Source organism: Gadus morhua, chromosome 10, assembly GCF_902167405.1.
Source record: "Gadus morhua chromosome 10, gadMor3.0, whole genome shotgun sequence".
NCBI classification, from domain to species: domain Eukaryota; kingdom Metazoa; phylum Chordata; class Actinopteri; order Gadiformes; family Gadidae; genus Gadus; species Gadus morhua.
In genome coordinates, this window is record NC_044057.1 from 19492626 (window position 1) to 19505125 (window position 12500).

The 12500-nt window shown below is 43.1% G+C and overlaps 1 protein-coding gene and 1 long non-coding RNA gene across 3 annotated transcripts in view; both read left to right on the forward strand.

Moving 5' to 3' along the window:
* Nucleotides 1–509: 509 nt before the first annotated feature.
* Nucleotides 510–4773, forward strand: zic6 (zic family member 6). Its single transcript, XM_030369279.1, has 2 exons — nt 510–1533; nt 3189–4773. The coding sequence occupies exons 1-2, from the start codon at nt 573–575 to the stop codon at nt 3899–3901; spliced, it is 1674 nt and encodes a 557-aa protein (XP_030225139.1). The 5' UTR covers nt 510–572; the 3' UTR covers nt 3902–4773.
* A 1831-nt stretch (nt 4774–6604) lies between these two features.
* The window catches only part of LOC115552874 (uncharacterized), a 45635-nt gene continuing 39739 nt past the window's right edge, over nt 6605–12500 (forward strand). The window contains exons 1-2 of one of the 2 annotated variants that reach the window (XR_003978391.1): nt 6605–6694; nt 7021–8060. This is a non-coding gene — a long non-coding RNA (uncharacterized LOC115552874). The remainder of the gene's footprint in view (nt 6695–7020; nt 8061–12500) is intronic. The other variant, XR_003978392.1, reaches the window with a different exon arrangement.

Here is a 12500-nt window from a genome sequence, read left to right on the forward strand (position 1 = left end):
TCAGTTTTATGGACTGACCGTTATTCTCCCGATCAACTTGCAGAAATGTATATAATAGACATCATAATATGGCGCCTGAAGTTAAAGAGGCACCAATATTTGGGAGCAGACGCGGCACATTTCAAAGCGTTTTCTCTCCGATATTTGAAAACGGAGTCGTGCAGCGAGTGCCTGCGTGTCCCTTTTAAAACAAACCCAGCGCCTGTCAATCACAGCGCATTCCAACCAATCCCTAAGCTCCCTTTTTTAAAAGCAGCTTTTCCTGCTGTGCTTTTATATTGCACCATGGCCTGTTTCGAAGCATTTTTACTACCCCGGTTATTGCCACAAATCAAGAGGGCAAAGTGAACGGCATGGGACTCACACCAACTCTGACGAAATTGAGTCTGGTCCCTGCTAATGCGAAGTTCACGGCCAAGAATTGAACATGCAGATGATAGGCCTGTAGACTACCTACAAGAGGGGGAGGGGGGGGGGGGGGGGGAATGGAAACAGGATTTCTAGAAAAATCCTGAGTATTCTGAATTGGTTGATTTTTTTTTGCAAACGCATAGCCAAACTCATAACAAAACATGACAAGTCTGTCGAGGTTTAGTGGCTGCCCTCTTTCTTGCGTCAACCCCGGGGAGAGCAATAGTGAACCCAGCGTGGTGCTGCCACCTTTGGCAGGGGAGCACATGGGGCACCCCACTGGCAGTTCCTTAAAACTCTGCCCCTCGCACAATTTGCGAGACTACCCTGAGACGAGGTCTGGTGCATATGTTGACCATTCGGTTCACCATTTTGCAGACTCTGGATACCCCAGCCACCCGTTAGAGCACAACCATAGGGGCATTCTCATTGGAGCCAATCTTCCCGGAGCCGGAATGCCACCCGTCACTGACCAACTGGCATCGAGAACTAACCAACATGGCGGTATTGGGAGATATCGTGACCTTCCAGGCTGCAGAGACAGCCGAAGCCATGCCTTTTTCACCACGTATCAAGAGCAGGCCCACTGCTCCAACGAGTCAAGTCGAGATCTGGGCAGTCAGATGATGCTGCATGGTTTACCAGGAGACCTGCTTTCCCGGACCCATCCCTATGGCCAAACCATCAGCCCGAGGGGAAACAACCAGCAATTCGTCACCCAGTTCCTGGGGTTGTACAAGCCGCTGAATATGGCGATTCAGCGTGGGGGGAGCGACGCCTACATCAGATGCCCTAAACAAAATCAAAAACATGAGCTGGTATGTAAGTGGATCGACAGCCAGGAGGGGATGGGTAAGCTGCCCTGCGCCAGAACTTTCGGCACAATGTATGAACTTGTCACCCATGTGACAGTGGAGCACGTCGGAGGACCAGAGCACTCTGAGTACGTGTGCTACTGGGAGAACTGTCCGAGGGAGAGGAAGCCTTTCAAAGCCAAGTACAAGCTGGTGAACCACGTCAGAGTGCACACGGGGGAAAAGCCTTTTCCTTGCCCTTTCCATGGCTGCGAAAAAGTTTTTGCAAGATCTGAAAATCTTAAGATCCACAAGAGGACTCATACAGGTTGGTTAATAACGACAACACTAATGCAACCATATTACTATTATTCTTAAAGATAATAACGATTATAATAATAGCCCATAATCAATCATATATTAGTTATATCAATCATCATAATTAATAGCCTATGCATTCATAATTACTACAAATATACAAAAAAAAATAGAAATATAAACAAATCGTACATTTTCATTGCAAACCATAAATATGTTGAAATAAATTGTTTATATTGGAAAGCATTATGCGATTCTTATTATATGACCATTATTATGCTGTCGTTGTTTTGCTTTAACTGGTGCTGCTGCTTCTGTCGTTGCAATGATGTCCATGTTGATATTGCCTTTATTTATTTATTTATTTATTTATTTGTGTTGATTAAATGTCGCCAAAAAAAAAGGAATGTGTGATCAATATATTTCGCTTTACCTTTTCTCTCTGTGTTCATGTTAATTCGTTGCGTGAGAGGAGTACGGGGCGGATGCCATTTAGAAGCAGAGTAGCAGAAGATACTTTAAAGGCTCGGTTAGGCCAGGGCGTTTGGGTTTCTTCTCCCTTCCATTCATTCAAATTAATAAATAAATAGGGGAGCACCGGAAAGTCGTGACGTAGCGTGTACGCCACCGTCGGTGCCTCCCAGGGATTTGTCTCCTCTGCGCCCGCGCAGGAATCACCAGGCAGTCAGGGATCTTCAGCTTGGAAGATGAAAAGAGAATAAAAACATTCGTGTTTTTTCCCCAAATTATTTTACATTTCTTTACAGTAGTAGCGGTTGTGCACGCAGAGAAGGCCTAGTAGGCCTAATGGCCTACATCTGTAACGGTCTATGTTGGGCCGTTTTAAACTCGGTTTCCTTGAAGTAGGCTTATAGATGGGCCTTTTGTTGATTGAATGAATTTAATAATTCACAAAGACCAAGTTCGTAAACACGTTTAATTTTCTATTGAGAATTTGTGTAGTAATAACAAAAGGAAGATAGGCCCATTGGGCACAGGAAGCCATTAGGATTCAGCTGCTCCAATCAAATCACATTGTGTTTAGGGCTACACAATTTGGGGAAAAGAACAGACAGAACAAATTGATTAAAATGCACCCTACGTGTATATCATAACCATTAGGACACGTAATTAATTGTTAAAATGGTAAAATAGCTAGACCATATAGGGATTAAACTCATAGAGGGACTAAACTCAATGTAGGCATATAGTACATGGCTATAAATGAAGATTGTAAAGCTATGCTGAATTGTGTCTATGAAGCAGCATAAGGCTTAATGCTTCTCAAAAAAAAGTATGGCACATTAATAAATATCCAGATATTATTGACTCTGATGATCATACTCTGAATAGCTTAAAAATACACTATATAGAGACATAAAATGTACAGATATGGACACACACACACACACACACACACACACACACACACACACACACACACACACACACACACACACACACACACACACACACACACACACACACACACACAAACACACACTCTCTCTCTTCAATAGAAGCATAGGATTGACTGTCAAACCACATTGCTTATGGTCGCCCCATTTACAAATAAGATTTATAGAGCCCAATTTGTTCAAGTATTTTTTTTTGTTTTTGTCTTTTCACGCATACGGACCTAAATCATTCTCTATTTCTATCCAGGTGAAAAGCCCTTTAAATGTGAGTACGAGGGCTGCAACCGGAGGTTCGCTAACAGCAGTGACCGAAAGAAGCATTCCCACGTGCACTCGAGCGATAAGCCCTATATGTGCAAAGTCAGGGGCTGCGAGAAGTGCTACACGCACCCCAGCTCCCTGCGCAAGCACATGAAGCTCCACTGCAAGGCCTACGTCACCACCAAGAGCGAAGCGCGCGACGCCGACGAAGACGACATCGAGAAGGCCACCAGGTCACCTGAAGCGACGGCGGACCGACGTGAACCCACCCCCTCCGTTACCGCCAGGGTGGCGCGCGTGCAGCCCCCCGTCACCCCGAGCACCACCACCAGCACGGGTCAAGAGTCCCTGTCCCCAGAGAACCTCCGAGATGACTCGACCCTCAGGTCACGTTTCCATCACACATTTGACAACAGTTTGGATTACTCGACACACAGGTCGCAGGCCCTCTTGGACCCCTTGTTGATGCAGCGGGGAGGTGCAGGGGGCGGCTACAGGTCCGAGGCGTCTCAGTACACGTGTGGCCAGACTGGGTTCGCTCCAAGCGCACGAACTTTTACGACGTCCCCTTCGCCCTTTCAGAAGAGCATCGTGAATGGGTGGTACACGTGCCACAGCGGCGTCGACTCCTTTTCACCAAAACATAATACTACTACTAATAATAATAATAATAATAACAATAACATACAGTCTATTTGAGTTGCTCGTGCCTTTCCATTTGAGGGGCCTTTATGTGACGTCTTAAATAGTCGCGGTGCATTATATTGCATATAACTACATGTATCTCTGTGGATGTTGTGTGAAACACATTTTTGGAATGTAACGGATGATCCAGGTGTTAACCTGAAAGTACACTCTTAATATAGTGAGCAGTTGGTGCAGCACGCTACATGGTTAATCTGGGGTGGAGACATCAGGAGAAAAGTAGGCCTATATACTTTGTACATCACCTCACGGTTTTCCCACACGACGGGCTATGTGAGAGGTGCATTACGTATGGTATGGACGGTCAGCATAGACCATAACAAGTAAATGCTTTAAAAGGAAATGCATTTTAATTCATTATGTATATGAAAGGTAATGACACAACTTAAATTAACATACCAACAAGTTATTGGAATGTAAAACGAATGTTTTTGCTGAATGTAACTTAGGGGTCTTCGTTGAATGTAGGTCGTTAAAAAAAAGTACGCGAAAAATATAGGGGCATTACTCATATCGTTATATATGTTTTACGAACTAAAGTAGAACAAATAAATAGCATATTTTAAATATTTCATCACGTTTGATAAGATATTTGTCTAATATTGAAATAGATGTGTGTATGTCCAAGATCTGTAAATGCTTAGTAGCCTAAGTGTTCAGTGTATTCATAGCACATATCTTATAGCCTATCCCCCTCTCCCAAATCAACTAGCTTAGGTCGGACCTTACATGAAAACACGTCATCACAGCACTACTGTACATAGGGTACTGTACAATTAATTATGCATTCAATATTTTATTTAAGTGGCTGTATTCTCTTTGATCAGGCATGTGTTATTAAAAACCATCATTGGATTCTTGCAACACGCTGACTCTTCTCACGTTCTTTGTTTAAGGGCCTCAGCCAATCAGGGGCCTCACTCGCCGTTTAGCGGATCGTGGTGTGTAGCATAAATACATAGCCTTATCAATAGGATACGTGCTTTAGTTTAACGTGCGTCACAGTGGTTTTATTTGTCGCCTTATAGGGTTTGCGGATTCTTCTTTTATGGAGGTCTTGAACTATCCTGAATGAGTAGCAGGTGCTGTGAATGAAAGTAAGATCAATTGCTTTTTTTCCACGGTCGGTTTGTGTGAACCATGGTGAATTGTTGCAACGTCGGGATATAATAAATGGTCAAATGATTGTGGTCCATCAATTTGTATTTTTTAAAATAAAAGATAGCTGAGGTTAATACGGCGTTCATCTAGGTGAAATGGGTGGGTCGTTTATGATGGGCTCGCTTTTTAAGACTGCGGTCCTTGCAGAATGGCATATCAAATTACAGTTTGAGTTATACGCTCATGTCAAAGGTTGTGGAGAATGAATTGGAATTAAAATTGTAATTTCTTTGAAGAGAAAGCAATTCTACCAGGCCTTAATGTAGGAACATGGAGGAGTTATTTTCCACACCTTTCCTGACGCCCCTGGATGATTGACGGATGGATGGTTGCCTGTTTATCGTGTTCGTTTTAACTTGTATTTCTCAAACAAATGTAAAATTGCTTTATTTTGACAGTAGGAATAATTTTCATCTGGAACAATTTATTAATAGCCTGTTACTAGTATTTATTTATTTAATTAATTTCTTGTTTTTACAGCGATTTCCTCTAAATGTTTTAATTTCCAGCCCCATGCACTGAACCGGCCTGTACCTGTTAGCATTGGGGACATAGGCCTACTTGACATTGGAATGTTTCTTCAGTTATTCTAACACTGCAAACTATAATCTATGACGTCAGGCCCGCTTTCTCGCTGGTATACTATGAATTTAACCCCTTAGCTGACGCAATTTATTATCTGTCATAATTAGGCTGTGGGCCTCCTTCTCGGACCCGCTCATAATATTTCGACATGTAGTGCTTAGAAGGGCTAGTGATTTAAATATCTCGAATCATCTTATAACACAGAGCATAGCTAAGAGGGAACTGAGGCATTTAATATAGTGTCTGGTGTTAAATTAGGGGTGTAATATAATTGTTTCTTTAAAGTTAAGGCATGATGCTCAGATCATATAGTCATAATAGTGGGTAGGTCATTTAGCCCGATATCAGTGATGAATGACACTTCAATCCCCAATTGATTCAAACAGCAGTTTGCCCCCATAAGAATAAGTATTGGTTAAATATGAACTATATAGAAAATAATATTTGTAAAAGCTGGTCGAGGTGTAGTTTCAAAAGTGTACACATAAATGCATCAATAGGTATCTTAGGACCTTAGTGATATCCATACGTGGCAAATTCTGAAATTACATGACCTTGGTGACACATAGAGGCTATACGTTGCCATTAAAACAATGCAATTTTAAATGGTGCTTATTAGGAATCCTTAGATATCTGTAGTTAAAGTTGTGAATCAATAGGCGTTGGAAAACAAAATATCCAAAATAAGTGTCATTATAAAATTAGTTCTTAATAGCATGAAACATTTTGAATTTAGTCCAAAATAAATCTCTACAGTCTTCATACAGTGATTATGAAGCCCCCTGGAGACTGACCCATTTTTTATTACTTGAGTGTTTATTTTTATATGCATGTACACATTTTAAAAAGTCTGGTAGACCACATTCTTGCAATCATTTAAATGATGTACACAGTGTTCAATCTGTATGCAGTTTGAATCTGTTGAACGACCTTTCTTTGCCTTTCCAGAGCATCTGTATCAGTATCATGCAGTCTCATGCCCTGAATGGAGAGAAGCACCACTGCAGCCTTAAACTACCACGTGAGATTCCGAGGTCAAAGGTAAGCCATGTTTAAATTTGTGTGATGCATTTGAATTTTGATATTTCCCTTACTCTTCTTTGAAAAGATAATGGCTAAATATTCGTTTTTCTAAAATATTTTAATATATTGTAAATATGTATTATATTTTGGAAAATGAAGAGAGGTAATCAAACTATCAGATTTTCTCTTGATCTACATCAATCGTCTCTGACTCTTTTTCGCAGCCATCATGTTCAAAATGTTTTAGCATTAAGAAATAAGTAATAAACATGCATATCGTTTGATGAAATGTGTCTTCCAAACAATGTTTAATATGTCATTCCTTCGTATAATATAATTCACAGGAATGTGATGCGTTTGTACCTTCGCGTTGAGCGTCCCGCCCTGTCAGAAAGCCCAGATAAGATACATTTATTTTACCTCTTGCTTACATTTGTGCCTGACAGTGTCTGCATTTGCATGAGAAATACAGAACCTATCTAAAACTCGAAATTTGAAGGTATTAATTTTGGAAGCGCGAATGCTTAGACAAAGTGCCAAAAATATACGCTCGCTAAGATATGATTTCCTTCCTAATATAAAAGTTGATGTCTGTATTTCTCCACATTCTTGCCAAAGCATGGGTAACACCCCGTTGCAACTGAGCCTAACCACACCCTTCCCCCTGCTTATCAAAACTGATGAGCCCTCCTCCTCCCCAGTTTGCCATTTACTGGCCGCCATCTTTACTCTTATGCGCTCTGCCTAGCAACAGGCGCTGGGCGCCATTTTTTGACGGGTACGTAGCAACCAATTCCATGTTACTATATCCATTTAACCTTGGAATCCATCCAATCACCGTGTTTTTTTTCCTTCTGCCTTTCTGAATCCTCTGCAATGTTATACCTGTACTCGCTCTCCCACCGTGCGTTGGGCAGGGCGGGGGGTGGGGGCGCTTCGTCACACCCAGGCTTTGGTTTGATGCATCATCGTAACCATGTATGACATCTTGTGTAACTTACACTGTGCCACTCCCACAACGCCCTACCCCCGTGCTTCTCCGTGGAATGTTTAGGTGCTCCGAGGTCGTGTCAGCGTTTTGACGGCGACACTTGTGCGGGCAGACGAGAGCAAGTGGGATTTTAATTGGATCTAAAGGTTCTGGTTCCCAACGCCCTCCTCCAGGTCTAGCCAGCGGTGGTGGTGCCGGCTGGTCGGCCAGTGCCACACCCAGTTGTGCTTTCTTTTCAATCACCCGGTTCTTTGTCCACTCCTTTTTTTTTCCAGGTCTCCTTGTTCCTGTCTTTCATCTGTCTCTAGTCCTGCAGTTTCTGGCTTCCCCCCCTATGGCTTCTCCAAGATGGCCCCCTAATCTCAGCCTTCTTACCAGTGGGGTTCTTGGTAGGTAGGTGTCCTCCACCCAATCTCTGTACATTCACAGATCTTTTCGGGGCCATATAGTTCTCGCTGTGTTCTGCATGGAAATTGCAAAAACCCCACACGGCAAACTGGATGCAGCTGCACATTCTCGTTGGTCCGTGGAGTTGGACGACCAGTATTGGTTTTATTTCCTTCCCGCTGTTTCTTTCCGCGTTGGAGCACCTGAGCTGCTTTTGTTGTCTGTTATCCTTTACACCCCGGGTACGGTACACAATTAGAGGGGAACACTGTTTGCAAAAGGTTAGATCGTCTTATCTGATCGTACGATTGAAACGAATCAACGTTCACGGCAGATTTATCTTTAAAATAGAAAACACCAACGCACCGTTCTTTGTCAACAACGTTAGAAAGGTCATATTTTTAAGTCGTAGCCTCCCCTTTATTTAGGTAGTGGATAATATATACATCAAATAATAACAATTATCATACCTTACAAATAAAAGTCAAGGTTTTACGTACACGGGAGAAAGCAATCACGACGGCCCGGGGTAAAGAGGCGGAATTCCCTCCAAAACATTTAAGGCCGGACCGCAAAATGGTCGTGAATCGGCACGTAGCCTCCCAGATGCTATGATCTTATGCCTTAACCGGAGTGATCCCCTAGCTTTTTCTCTCATCTTCATCTGCACTGCAGTTTTTTCTTATGTCAGTGATGCTATCCCCCTGTGTAGCTCAGCCCTCGCAACCAGACCTTATTAAACCCGGCTTCCATTCACACGTCCCAACTGGGGCTCCACTGTCAACTTAAAACCCAAACCCAAGCTCAAATACCCAGCTCGCCAAACTATTGTTTCAGACCTTGCAGGGAAAAAGAAGAAGAAGAAAAAAAGCAGTGTGATTGAACTGTTGATGCAGTAGGGAAGCAAGGGGACTCCGCCTATTGATATCTAATGCATTTTAGTCTTTTGATGCACTGCAGCTAACCCATGTGGATTGCCCTTAAAAATGTATTTTTCTCCCTTTTTCTTTTTTTCATTCATTATCCATGTCTTCTTACATAAGAAGAATCATTCTGACGGGCCAGAGAGAGCGAGGGAGAACGAGAGAGAGAGAGAGAGAGAAAGAGAGAGAGAGAGAGAGAAACCATGAAGACTTTAATAGGTCTCTTATGAGCAAATCAGTGCAGAGATTAAACCTTCATTACTGAAGAGAATGATGATGCCCTAATCAACGAGTAAAAAAAACCCCACCAACGTTCTATTTTATGTGGTGTTTTTTGGCCTACTATACTTCCCGTGGCCCCATCCATTAAAAAGACAACACATCTTTTAAATCAATAACTTTTTAATCCATCACTTTTTGAGAGTGTTTTGTGTGGGTTAGTGTTGCTTTTGCACTCCTTCCTCCAAATCTACAGGGATGGCTTTCTAACTTGTCCTCCAACTTTCCAGCAAGGGCAATATGTATCACTAACACCTGGACACACGGACAAGCCTGGGGACGTCTGAAGTCATTCAATCCCTTAATGTGGTGCTGCGCATCCAAATGGCTTAATATGATCTTTGAGAAATTAGTGGTAATTATTTATTATCTACACTTAATGATTTAAATGCCACAGAACGAATTTGGGGCAGTCGTTCAGAAATGTTAAGGATCCTTTGATCAGTATGCAGAAGGAGAACGAGGACTTAGATTTGAAAAACAGAGTGCCAGGAGACCCAAAGTCTCTCTTGTCTCCCCTGTCTCTCAGAAACATCCAATTTCATTAGCCACCATTTGCTCGGCTATTGTGAGCTTTAGAATTTGAATATGTTTGTGCGTTTCACTAAAATCTCTTGTCTTTTGAGCTCAAGCTTTAAAAACCAAAAAAGCCTGGACCAGGATCACATTGATCACGGTCCAGGGTATTTCAAAGTGGTGTGTAATCATGGGTGTTTAATTTCTATCTGTTGCAGTAGTGCACGGGCTCTGTGTAATCAGGCCTGTGAACTCCACATCTGAAAAGAGGATTCTGTTTCTGATCACATCCCTTATTGAAGTCCATCCATTTGCCAAGCACTTTCGAGCCTGTGTAGACCCTGGTATGTTACTCTATATGCATTTTGCATGATGATGCAGATGATGTGTGAGTGTGTGTGTGTAGTTTTAAGTTGTAAACTTGGGTGTGTGTGTGCCTCTGTATGTTTATGTGCATGTGTGCGTTGGTGTTTGCGTAAACTTGAACCTCTGAGCCCTTGTGTGCGTGTGCCTCTGTGTGTGTGTGTGTGTGTGTGTGTGTGTGTGTGTGTGTGTGGTGTGTGTGTGTGTGTGTGTGTGTGTGTGTGTGTGTGTGTGTGTGTGGGTGCGCATTTTCGTGTTTGTATTTGTGTGTGGGTGTTTGTGTCTGCGTATGATATGACTGAGTGTATGTTTGCGTGCGTGCTTGCCTGTGTGTGTGTGTGTGTGCGTGTGTGTATGCGTATGTCTGTGTATGCGTGTGCCTGTCATAGCATCTACGGCCACTCCGGTTCGCCATTAAGGCAGCAGTAAGCGGTGAGTGTAAGGAGAGGGATCTGGCTGTTAACCTCAGCTTAACAAGCACACCCCGGGGCCTAACTACACAATGATGGATCTGGGTAGTGGCAGCGGCCGTTTGAGGGACCAGGACGTCAACTGAGGGAATTTCCCTCGGGCCTTTTCAATTACAGTTAAAGCAAAAGCAGTGCACTACAATGGCATCATGAGTCGCTCTGAGGAGGTGACGTTAATGGATGGATGGGACAAATGGGATTGTGAGAACCATAAGTGTAGTGAGTGAGACAGGGCTGATCATAGGTGGCGCTGGCTGGCAGTTTTTTTTTTTTCCAGGGAGCCGTCTTGGCTGAAGAATGACGTGGCGCTGCTCGAGTTCATTTATTTATCTGCCCTCTGCAACTCAGGAGCTGTAAGAAGAAGGGAAAGACTGGATCAGTTAGATCACTGTCCAAAGAGAGAGAGAGAGAGAGAGAGAGAGAGAGAGAGAGAGAGAGAGAGAGAGAGAGAGAGAGAGAGAGATAGAGAGAGAGAGAGAGAGAGAGAGAGAGAGAGAGAGAGAGAGAGAGAGAGCGAGCACCAGGGGCATGAGAGAGAGTAAAGAGCCACTGGTTCGCCTTTGAGGAGCCCAGGTAGTGGATTAGAGTGAAGCCAGGAGAAAGTACTGGACTGTCCCTTCATCTGTTTGATAATCAATACGGCGCCTAACCTTCTATTGAAGACAGGCCTAGGATATGCTAATAGGCATCGGTCAGTGCATGTGCGTGTGTGTGAGTGCGTGTCGTGTATGTGTGTGTGCATGTGTGTGTGTCCGTATGTGTGTGCGTGTGTGTGTGAGTGCGTGTCTTTGGAAGTGTGTGTGTGTGTGTGTGTGTGTGTGTGTGTGTGTGTGTGTGTGTGTGTGTGCGTGTATGTGTCTGTGTGCATGTGTGTGCATGTCTTTGTATGTGTGTGTGTGTATGTGTGTGTGTGTGTGTGTGGTCGTATTCGTCAGAATAGAACTCACAAGGGAAGCCGCGGATACTTTGTCCCCAGACCAGGATCACGTCCTTATGGCCGCTGCTTTGCATTAAAAACCCTTCCCCTCATCACTGATTTTGAACCAGAAAAAAGAACCGCATGCATCTATTATAATAATCCTCCGCTACCGTTGTGCTGAGGAGGCAAGGGATCAAGAATCCATCTCCTATGCAGCAGGAATATAGTATTTCATCAACTTCCTCCAAGCCTTATTATTACTGCGGGGTGGAGCTGAGGTGATTAGCACTCGCGGTCCCCAGCTCCGCCCACATATGTCTGCTAACGCTTCCCCAGAATGCACCACAGCTCTGACAGCGCGGCGAATGGCACAGGCTCTGCAGTTATGTAAGCGACTGAATCATGCAAGTCTCCTCTGTGGGTCATGTGGGGATACATCAGGACATATGGAACACGCTGGAAATGAGGGCTAACTACTTCCCTTCAAATATCTTTCTCCCTGCAGGGTGCACCACCTCCCTCCCATAATATATGAATACTTCTGTGTATATATATATATATATATATATATATATATATATATATATATAATACATATATTATGGTCTGGGCAGAAATAGATGTTTTTTTATCGCTAGATTTGCTCTAAATACCTACAAGAGGCATGTTAGGTCAATCCAGTCTGTATTTGACGCTAAAATGTTTTGTTTTGTTACCTACTTGCAGGTATAAAACAACATTATACTCAAATGGATTCATTCCTGTTGTGAAAAGAAAACACATATTCAGCCATGAGAAACAGAGAAACTGAGCTTTAATGGATTCAAAGCATGTTTTTTATTTGGTAGTACAATTGCTTATGCAAAGTAAGAATCCGTTAACATGCAAACAGCTTAAATGGATCTGCAGCACATATGGCATTTGTTTTTAACCCCTGTCTGAACAAAATGCCAGCGGCAAAGGCATAACAACAACT

What these genes read in the sequence shown, in the direction of transcription:
- zic6 (XM_030369279.1), top strand. Translation starts at nt 573, where the DNA reads ATGACAAGTCTGTCGAGGTTTAGTGGCTGCCCTCTTTCTTGCGTCAAC. An exon ending in CCACAAGAGGACTCATACAG is followed by an intron (nt 1,534 to 3,188) that starts GTTGGTTAATAA and finishes ATTTCTATCCAG; the next exon opens with GTGAAAAGCCCTTTAAATGT.